A 10,925-nucleotide genomic window follows, 5' to 3' on the forward strand; every position below is an offset into this window, starting at 1 on the left:
GTAAACTTCTCATTGCTTAAGAAGAATAATGATTTTGTATTTTATACTTAACTGATTGAATGAAGAGTAAACAAAGCTAATCTGAAATGTTCTTTCAAGAGTGAAGATACAACTATTGATGTTGGCATGTTTCTTTTCACATTTCAAAAACCAGCCTCGCTTGCAGCCCTTTTTGTGCTGATACACACAAGACTGTGCCAAAGTTTGACAGTGTGACCTTGTGTTAATCAAAATAATACACAGACCATTATTTGAGCTCAAGATTTTGGAAAAAAATTATTCCATCGTCATTGTCTGCTTTGTTCATGGTAGAATAAGCCTGTCGCCCAAATCATGGACCAAATGGTCTGCCAATGGTCAGAGTAAAATCTATTAGTGGCACCCACTTTGTGGGTGGAAGGACGGATAAAGACCAGGTTCTCCTTTCAAATTCAAGTGATAGTACTATTAATTTTACCTTTCCACAGCTGCTTCCAGCGACCAGTGCTGAAATATCACCACCAAGTTTACTGGCAGCTGTTATGGCACTCAGTGTTATTGGACCAAGTGTTTTATCATCATGCTCAGCTATGACCAGAGTGGATGCATTTCTGGTTGAAATCAAGTGCCGCAAAGTGCTTCCCTAAAGAGGAAGAAACGAGGTCTTTGCATGTTACAAAATATGATGGTAGGGGCTGTGGCAGTTTGTAGGGATAAAGGATCTGATTGTTTAACAAAGTGATGGTAGCAAGTTACAAGCAAGATAAGATACATGCAAACTTCAGGTGGCTCAAACTAGTTTCAACACTTGAAAGAAACGTTATTGGGAGGATTGACACTACAACACAATCACATAACATAACACCAATGTTATATAGTACCATGTGAAACATCAATTATTGCTGAACAAGATGCAGTCATTTTTTGTGACGTAACAAGTTACTATGGTAACAGGAAAGTCTCGCAAAAACATCCGATATTTTGCTTTAGTTGCTCATATGTCAAAAACAAACTCGGTGACCCCCATTTTTCATTTCCGAAATGCAATTAGCATGCCAGAATAAACTTCTCTACAAATTTTAAAAAAATTCTGCAGAGCAGATTCAGAGCCACCTCAAATAATTGAAAATTTAAGGTACAGTGTAGTTCTGAATCTGCTCCACAGAATTGTTGTAAACTTTGCGGAGAGTTTCATCTTGGCCCGAAGATCATTTTTGTGCAATAAAAAAACTGGGTTCAACTAGTTCATGTTTTAGATATGAGCAACTAAAGCCAAAATATAGGGCGTTTTGGCAAGTCTTTTCTGTTGCCATGTAACTTGTTACGTCACAAAAGTGGTAACTTGTTACGTCACAAAAGTGACTGTATCTTGTTCAGAAATAATTGACGTTTCACATGGTACCATAACATCGCTGATATGTGATAAAGTGTTGCAGTGTTAATCCTCCTAAGAACGAGGTCTCTTGAAAGTGCTGAAGCTGGTTTGAGCCACCTTAAACTTGAAAATCACAAACAAATATTAACAAGGTCAAAATGATTCTTGTGTTCAAGAACGTTTGCCTCTGGACATCTGCTTAAAACAATTTCTCTTGAGATTCTTCTTATTTTGTTACACTCAGCATTGGTTATCAATAAACGAGAATTTAACAATCAAATAGTGAAACTTTACAGGACAATAATTATAAACCAAACACTCTGACTGACTATTACCACAAATAAAAGAATTGATATTTTTCAAGTTATGCAACCGATTTCTGGGATGACTAAGAAATGTTAAGCTTACTTTATTCCTTTACTCTGTTACTACCGTTAATTCGCTAATTACCCTCACTGGTCTCCCCAAGGCTCTGGAAATAGCTCCTATTCGTATCATTTGACAATTGCGGTTCAATTTCTAATTTTTTTCGTGAACGTTGTGAAGCAGAGTGCAATGTAGCGTTGTGCGACAGGTTTGTGTGGCAATGACGTTCTGTAACGTCACTGGATCATGCGAGTACCCAGTTCTCTCTCTAAAATTTGTCACGCAATCTGTATTTAAAAGTTACGGGATGTGGAAATTTTCAATAAGGGCAACGTTCATCAATTTTTTACGTTCATCTCGGATGACGTGATGAATATTCACTGCATTCAGTTTCTTGACACAACGAACATAACCGAATTTTTGCTTCTCTTCTCGTTCCGTTATGAAATTCAGGCCCCAGTTTTTGATAATAATTGATAACTGTTTATCCGCTGTATAGGGATTTTTATCCAGTGGATAGCGTTATGCACCTTTTGAACAACCAAGGCCAGAATAATTTCTTTTGATAGTCAAAAGAATGATCAAAGAGTGTTGGGTGAGGAGAGGAACAGGTCCTACTTACTTTGCTTCTAAAAGACGGAAGCCGCCGTAATTATCTAAGGGAAGACTTTGATATCAATCGTGTTTTTGATGAAAGCAGAATGACCTAATCCCTTCGTGATTTGCCTTACTGGATGTTACAGTAGTGTCAAGATCATGTATGTAATGAAAAGAGGGAGGAGTGCCCGGGGGGGGGGGGGGGGCCCCCCATATGAAACAGACGGGGATGCTCGTCGTCTCGCTTAGGGGTGTAAATTTTGGATTTTGGTCTCGCTTACGGTGTTCCGGGCAAAGCGTCAATATTTTATGCCACCAAGGTCTCGTTTGGGGTTCCGCGAAGTAACGCAGAATTACGCGAAGAGAAACAGAAGTCAAATTTCCTTTTAAATTTTCTTTTTAGATCAAAGCATTCGATGATTATACCTTTTTATCATTAAAACTCATTGCATGTCGTATTTTTGTGTTTTTAAACGGTCTCTTTTAGGGGTCAAAATTTGCTTAAGCCACGCCTAGATTGGTCTCCTTTAGGGGTTAAATTCAAAATTTCCGACGAGCATCCCCGTCTGTTTCATATGGGAGTCCCATCCCCGGGGAGGAGTGTTGCTGACAGTACTTTGTAAAGTAATCGGCTGTTCGATTCCAGTGGTAAATAACAAAGGTCAATGATATTGACATGTCACAGGCATTTTGGTTTTCTTAATTTAGCGCGGGTGGCCGTATTAACGGGGTGAAATTATAGCGGATTCTACTGTTTGGGATTTAAAATTGTGGCCGTTGGCCGTATTAACGGGTGACTGCATTAACGAGGGTTTTCTATCAGAGAATGTATGGCCGTTTTGCCGGGCCAAAAAAAGTGGCTGCAATAACGAGGTGACCGTATTACCGAGGTGGCCGTATTAAAGGCGTGGTTCCACTGTAGCAACGTTTAATGATTCTTGTTTTGATTTTAGGCTCAGAACGTACAGTACGCTTAACAATTTAAGCGTTTTACCTACTGAGCAAAGTTTCAAGTATTTTATACAATTACTTACGTACATTCCTGTGGTTTTTTAAAGAGAAAAGTTGTTCTGGAAGTGCAAATGCGATATTTGTCATTACGGCCCTTTTTAGTCATCAATTTCATCCCGGTAATACGGCCAATTTTTTTCCCTCCCGTTCAGGGCCGTAGCAAGAAAAAAAATATGACTGAGGCAATGTCCGTGGTTACATTATCTTCGGAAGTATTTGAAGTGTTTACGATGCATATTACCGTATTAAGACAACACTGGAATCACGCTTTATTTTAAAATTTCACGAAACAATGACCGAGGCAAGTGCCTCGGTTTGCCTCATACTGGCTACGGCCCTGCCGTTGGTGACCGTATTAAGGGGGTTCCACTGTATTTAAACGCAAAAGACTTTTTTACACTTTTTAAATCAAATCTATCATATCGAATGCGCTCAGAAGCTCAGACCTGAGAAACAAGTGTACGAGGTTCTCCCGTGGAGTGTCTCATCGTTCTTATTTCATTGAGGGCCGCGTTTACTATTTACAAAACGTTTTTTTGGTTTGCCCGATTGACTGCAGAATTTCTGAAACTTTGAAACGCCTGAAAAGGTAGTCCAAGATTTCCGACGGGAAAATTAAATTCGTTGTCTAGGGTAAAGTCATTAAAAATGTCTATAAATTTGAAAGAATTCGTATGCATTTAAAAATCAAGATATTGACACGTCTCAACCTTCCAATCAAACGGAGTTAGCTCGGTAGCGCCCTTTTACTGAGCGAGACCAAAATGCGTCAAATGTTTTATTTTTAAGAATCATCTACTCAACTTAAAGTAAATCTAACAGAAACATTAAACCAACTTGAATGATTCTGGTCTTGGTAATAAATTGTGCCATCAGATCAGTCCACTGATCTCGCAAAATAAGTGCATCCAGTCAAAGCTATTGAATATGCACTCAATGCGTGCCTATCCTGCCAAAATAAGGCGGGAAAATGCGCGGGAAACCCCGCCGCGTTGCTTGCAAAACAAATGATAAAAAGTGATTTTTAAAGAAGAAGTCATATCACTTATTTTGATCATTATATACAATCACGATCAGACCAAAATGACACAAGTGTTTACATAAAGAGTGGGAAGCTTTAATCATCTAAACGAGATGACCGATATTGATGACGTTAAAAACATCGACGCAGGATTAGGAGAAACGGAAAGTCACGAAGCTGGCTGGGCGGTGATTCCCTCCGCGAGGTAAGCTTAAACATTTTGAACTTGTGTTTCACTCTAATTTATTGCTTAACTGGTTTCATATGAAAGGAGATTACTTTTAGAATTTGCATCAGTTTGCATTTCATATGCCTAGCAGGAGTTCTCAAACGGTAAGAAGACAGGAAATAACCAATGACTTCAAAGAAAACTCTTCACGGAGTTTCAGTTCCAATCTCGATAGGTAAGCCGACAATACAACAACAACAATCCCATTTATTTGTATACGATAACTATAAAAGCAGCAGAGCTTATGTAGTCTTCTGAAAAAAAAAAACTTACTTAACTCTAATCAAACAACGTGTAAAGATCGATCCTCTAAAACATGTGACTTGACTAAATTACACTTCAAACTATGTACGCTTACGTATTAATTTAAATCAGCCTTCGTATCATTGCTTCATACGATCCACAAAACAACACCGCGACATGATTACGATTTTTTGCACAAATTCCGTCCGACGGCGGGCTAGGGCAAGGAACATTTTCTGTCGTAGGCCTTTACTTCCGGGAGCTCTCCCAGGGACCAATAATCTTAAATACTTCGGGACTTTTATACATACATGTTTTCGCTCTCGTTCCTAAACTTATAGACGCCTGAACCTAAAAAACCCCAAATTTCCGGTTGAAGTAGACCGCCCCATCTAAAACAAGATATGGCTTGCAAAAAAAGATTTGTATGGGTTTTACAATCGTAACTTTTCAAGCTGCATTCAAATTTATTAACACTATCAAACTGTCTGATTGGTAATCTGGTTGCAATGTGAAATGTAACTATTTTCGCATACTTTTAATATAAGCCCTTTCAATTTCTTTTTTCAGTGCCGTTCCTGGCAATACACATGTGCTACCGGTCGGGGTGAGCTATGAAATATTTGTCTCCATTTATGTTTAGCAAATTAGGTGTAGGGGCCAACCAGAACCCGCAAAAACGCGAGGAAATTTGACCAAACAAGCATTAATCCTGAAATGGTCACAAACAGCATAAAAAAGAGCCAAAACCGCGAATTGACTAATCTTACGTCCTCAGACGAGATACTTTGCAATATTCGAAAATCTGGTCTTCTTTTTCACATGTTTTTGCGTGAAACCAAACAGCCGAAATAAGAAATAACCACAACAGACACAAACTCTGAAAGAACACTGATCTTCAATGGCTTTCAATCAATCCTGAAGCACGTGACCATGTTTCAAGGTCATGAGATTCTGATCAATCTGAATGGCGATATCTGCAAATTGAAAACCGCAATGCCTCCCTGTAAAGTATTTCTTTTTGCTGCAAAGAAATGAATTCTTATGAAATGGGTGCATGCAGCAGTTTTGAAACAAATTTCACTCCATCATCACTCAACCCCACATCTCTTTAAAGGTTTGTAGCAAAATTGTGACAAGATCCTCCTTGGATGATGTTGCATATGGCTGTAAAAAACTTAGCACGTCGGCACTTCTTATGGGCAGTCTTCCACACCCTTCAAAATTGACGAAAAGGAAGCAGAAAAGCTCCAAGAGTCTTCGATCAGCACGCCACAATCAATGTGGTTTTGATGTTGGAGCGCACGTGGCACAGCTAAAACGAAAGCATGCGGAATTTAACTGGTAAAGTCAAGAGTGAGACCTTAATGATTCTATATGGGTGGCAGCTGTTGTGATTTATCCCTGAAGATAGCCTCAGTCTCCTATTAAAGAATTTCGTCCCCCTCCCAGTCGATCTCATCAACCACACGAAGAAGACTTATGTACATGTTGCCCACAGCTGTACCACATAATGCCATAAACTACTCCCATCTTAAGGGGTCATGAGATCAACTGGGAGGGAGTTACAATTCTTGATCAGGAGACCAGTCAGATCAAAAGAAAAAAGGATGCCATCCAGATCAGGCACCATTACCAAGTCATTTGGCTGATGAAGGCTGCGCTATATAGTTGAAAGCTTAGATTTTTAAATCGTTCAAAATTTTGTAAAAATTATATGAAATCAAAACAATCACATTCAAGTAGATAATAATAATAATAATAATAATAATAATAATAATAATAATAATAATAATAATAATAATAATAATAAAATTTATTTATACTGGACAAATTCAACTATGCAGTTTTCAAATGCGCCTTACAATAAAAGAACAATATATAACACTATATAGTCAAAATTACACGAATGAATAATTATCTAGTCTATAAATTACAATACTAAGCCTGTTTCATTTTTCAAAGGCTTCCTTCGCACTCAAGAGATGACATCACATCTCCCTCAAGTGCTGTTGATGAGGAACCTTTCCCAGCCAGGAGTATTGGTCCTCAATGTGTTCCTGGTACCCCTACATTAGGAACTGATGACTTTTATGAGTTGCAAAGTGACAATTCTGAATGGCCATTGCGACTACCAACTTTCCGCAGCAGTGAAAGTGCAGTGCTAGATTTCTTCCTGGATCAAAATAGGGTAAAGTATTATAATATTGCTAATTAACTGAAATACATACTACAGCAGTTGTTCTGACATGTAAAAGATGATGGACAAATGAACAAAGGGCTCAAAAGGTAGCAGTATTTATTTTCATCTAATGAATTCTAACTGTAAGTGATTCACTTTCTAAAGTATTTCAGTTACCCAAAATGCAATAATACTATTGATACAGGACATGTAATATGCTCTCTTTTTTTTGCTGCTTTCATTTTACAGCATTCTATGGTACCTTCAAGACTTTTCAGTGTACCTTCATTTGCAGTTGCTACAAGGGAAAGATCACAAAAAGATCAACAGTTACTTCAAGACAACGAATGCATTACCATATCCTTTTATACTCACTATTTCCGATGTTATGGCCATTAACGCAGCTAAATAGAAAGGCATTTTCAGCAATTACAACCACGCAATCAATGCAGAAATGACATAACCATTACTTCCCTTTTTCTTGCCATTAACGTAATTTGTTAATTACGCACAAAAGTAGATTCAGGATGTACAATGTACAACATTGAACAACAACATCATAAAATTAATGTTGATAATGCAACCAAATCAATGACACCTTTCCTTGAATATGGTAGTTTGAGGTTGTTATCAGTTACTGCCCTTATTTAGGGTGCGTTTGATTGACTGTATTCTGGAATAGGGATACATGAACATGGAATAGAAGTGAGATTTACACTAAATTGTCAAACACCTGCTAATATGCTATTTTAAACATATCTTTATTATCCTTGTTGCTTCCAAACACCAAACATACTGTTTTAAATCATCACTCTATGTATTCTTATTCTGGAATAGAGTCGATCGAACCCACCCTTTGTCATTCTCTGGTATAATAGGATACCTTTGGGGAGGGTTGATCCAATCCAATTCCTGCTCTTAAACAATTTCCCTACAGATGGTCATCACTATAATTTGACTGTAGTGTTTCAAAATTATTTTTCGGCAAAAAAAGCCCTTTCACTTACTCCCACTTATGCCTGTGGAGCTTTTGATTTGGTTGAAATTGACTACCACAGTTTTTCGGATACAAGGCGCACTCAGTTATAAGACGCATCTTTAACTTTCAAACTTGATGGCATTTACGTCACAAACTGAAAATCTCATCAAAATACTTGCTTATAAGACGCATCTCAAATAGAGGAATTTGTTTCAACTCAGTAGGTACCGGTAGGTTTTTTGCTGGATCCCTTCTGTTGCAGGACCAGTTTAGGAAGACCATTTACAAAGTGGCTCCTTAACTTAACATACGATTTTCAAAATATCAGTCTTTCAGCCCTCAGGACTTCTTTGGAAAGTGAACCACCAAGTTTAACACCATGGTTGAACAATCCTCATTTTTCACCAGAATATCCCACCTGTTTTCCACTACCAAAAGTTCAGAAAGAAGAATGATTCTCAGTCTCCATTATATAATTTATATGACTATGCTTTGTAAAAACATTGAGTGAGTGATAAAATTGGATTGATCACACTACATTTTTAGTATTTGCTTCCTTGCTGAGTAAATAAAATATAGGCATTCAAATGTCATAAATAAAATTGAATTAAATCTATTTTCAATTCCTGAATGAGATAAACTTGGAAGCGATTCAAAGAAATAAAGTTGTCATAAATAAAGATACTATTGATAAGCACTCATTAACTGGCCCTGAAGGAAACAGTGAGTTTTGTTTCCTTAACCCATTGACCCCTGATTGACAAGTAAAATCATCTGGTGTTAGAAAGAGTAAAATCTGTTAAGTCCTTAGCACAGGAGTCAATGTGTTAACAGATTTTACAGTCTAATGCCAGACAATTTTACTGGTCAACTAGGGGCATCCTAGGGCATTTGAGGTTAAGATTGGGTTAAGATTGCCGAGGAAAACAATTAGGCTTGAGGGGGGAAAAAACTTACTGTTTCCTGTGGGGCCTGAAAATTTCAGGTGGAACCCATGACCCCGGCAATGTGAGGGCCGTTGGGCACACTGGTCAATTTAACGATGAAATGATATATGATCGTCGCAGTTGTGAACACAATTTTTGCAATTGCGTAGAGAAGCCTGAAAAACTCAGGACTTCAATGGGATTTGAACCCGCAACCCCGCGATACCGGTGCGACGCTCCAACCAACTGAGCTATGAAGCCACTGATGCTAGGAGCTGGTCATTTGTGGGTTCTAATGTTCCCGTGAGGAATGAATCAACAATGAAATGATATACGAATTCGGTAATATATGAACTGTGGATATGAAATCAAGTGAAGCTATTAATCTTCGCAGTTGTGAAAGCAATTTTTGCAATTGCGTAGAGAAGCCCGAAAAGGACTTCAACGGGATTTGAACCCACGACCCCGCGATCCCAGTGCGACGCTCCAACCAAGCTATGAAGCCACTGACACTGGGACCTGGGAGCTTATATATATCATTTTATCGTTCATTCATTCCTCACGGGAACATTAGAACCCACAAATGACCAGTTCCCAGCGTCAGTGGCTTCATAGCTCAGTTGGTTGGAGCATCACACCGGTATCGCAGGGACGCGGGTTCAAATCCCGTTGAAGTCCTGAGTTTTTCGGGCTTCTCTATGCAATTGCAAAAATTGCGTTCACAACTGCGAAGATCATAGCTTCACTTGACTGGTAAATTTGTTGGGCTCGTTTGCTCCGGTGAAGGACTCGATAAATTAAATGATATGAATGTATATTCGAAGTGCGGGTTATAGACGAATCCCTTTGGAGTCATCGATTTGAAATGGATGGTATATAGGTGTCTATAAGAGACAATTGCTTAAATCAGTAGCCCATAACTATAAGCAAACAACAGTCCTATATTCCTGTTAAGAAGGAGAGCAGGAGCCCGAGCCCGAGCTCAATAACAAATCTCAAGAAACCGGCTGGTTTTTTTTTTTTTTTTGCGGAAAAGGTAGTCTGTAAAAATTACAGTATAGATCGTAGTCTATATAGATGTTAAATGCCATGACAAAGGTCGTAGTTATAGGCTCCAGCTTAAATACAAGTGCAAGCATTGCTTCTCTCTTTCATCTGAAGATTTCTCTGCTGGTGGGTCCATGAAGGGGTCCATGTTTTGTATACGTCCTATCCCCGGGGGGGGTACTGCCATATATGGGCTATATAGGTATGTGCCGCTGTGAAGGGTATGGTTTTCAAGCAGTTTACTCTAGCATAGGGTATATAAATCAGAGCGTTTGGGTCTAGAATAGGGTATCATTTTTCACGAAACTGACCAGTCGCGTGAAGATTTTATCAAGACTAAGGAAACCAGAAATTCCCGCTCAAAAATATTAAAAAGTCAAGTCGGCAAAGTTTAAATTTGCGCAACTCAGCCTCAACAGTGTCGATAAATGGCTATCATGAGAAACTTCTGGATATTATTAACTCTCAAGTATCGGTATTTAGACGGAAATCGGTGGGAGTTTACTCTAGTATAGGGTAGCAAAATTCAGCTGAACTAGCTCTGGTATAGGCTAAGGGTTCCAGGGTCCCAGCGGCACATCCCCACCCAGAAATTCCTAAAGTACCCCCCCCCCCCGGGGTCCTATCCCTTACAAAGAGCCCTAATTTCAAAAACGTCCCGGGGAGCATGCCCCCGATCCCAGGAGCATGGCGGGAACTCGGCGCTTGTGCTCTCTTCTCCCTTTACCCCTAAAATTTTTGCCCCCTCTCATTGATAAAGATATCGTTGACGTCAAATGTTGTTGTACGTAACTAACGTTATTAGCAACCCAAACAGACGGCTGCTCAAAACATTTAGGCTCTGTTCCACTATGAAGAACAAAAGGCATGTCTTGTAAACAGATCGACCTGTTCTCAGCCTATTTCTAAACGCTTCAGTTCCTGAGGTTGAAACGGCAGCGACAACATTGTATATCTCTGTCAGATTTAT

At 38.9% G+C, this 10,925-nt stretch overlaps 2 protein-coding genes across 3 annotated transcripts in view; one reads left to right on the forward strand and one right to left on the reverse strand.

Annotated features, from left to right (window-relative positions):
- The window catches only part of LOC137992984 (electron transfer flavoprotein subunit alpha, mitochondrial-like), a 13,070-nt gene extending 11,125 nt beyond the window's left edge, over positions 1 to 1,945 (reverse strand). Inside the window, exons 1-2 of one of the 2 annotated variants that reach the window (XM_068838623.1) lie at positions 1,811 to 1,945; positions 458 to 622 (exon numbers count right to left, since the gene is read on the reverse strand). In XM_068838623.1, coding sequence (XP_068694724.1) covers positions 458 to 622; positions 1,811 to 1,852 — 207 coding nt within the window. In that variant the 5' untranslated portion in view covers positions 1,853 to 1,945. Of the gene's footprint in view, positions 1 to 457; positions 623 to 1,804 lie in introns of both variants that reach the window. The other variant, XM_068838622.1, reaches the window with a different exon arrangement.
- A 2,467-nt stretch (positions 1,946 to 4,412) lies between these two features.
- Positions 4,413 to 9,267, forward strand: LOC137990741 (uncharacterized). Its single transcript, XM_068835852.1, has 4 exons — positions 4,413 to 4,554; positions 4,647 to 6,165; positions 6,787 to 7,012; positions 7,253 to 9,267. The coding sequence occupies exons 2-4, from the start codon at positions 6,020 to 6,022 to the stop codon at positions 7,400 to 7,402; spliced, it is 522 nt and encodes a 173-aa protein (XP_068691953.1). The 5' UTR covers positions 4,413 to 4,554; positions 4,647 to 6,019; the 3' UTR covers positions 7,403 to 9,267.
- The last annotated feature ends 1,658 nt before the right edge of the window (positions 9,268 to 10,925 follow it).

The sequence above is a fragment of the Montipora foliosa genome, chromosome 2 (genome assembly GCF_036669935.1).
Source record: "Montipora foliosa isolate CH-2021 chromosome 2, ASM3666993v2, whole genome shotgun sequence".
In the NCBI taxonomy this organism is placed as follows: Eukaryota; Metazoa; Cnidaria; class Anthozoa; order Scleractinia; family Acroporidae; genus Montipora; species Montipora foliosa.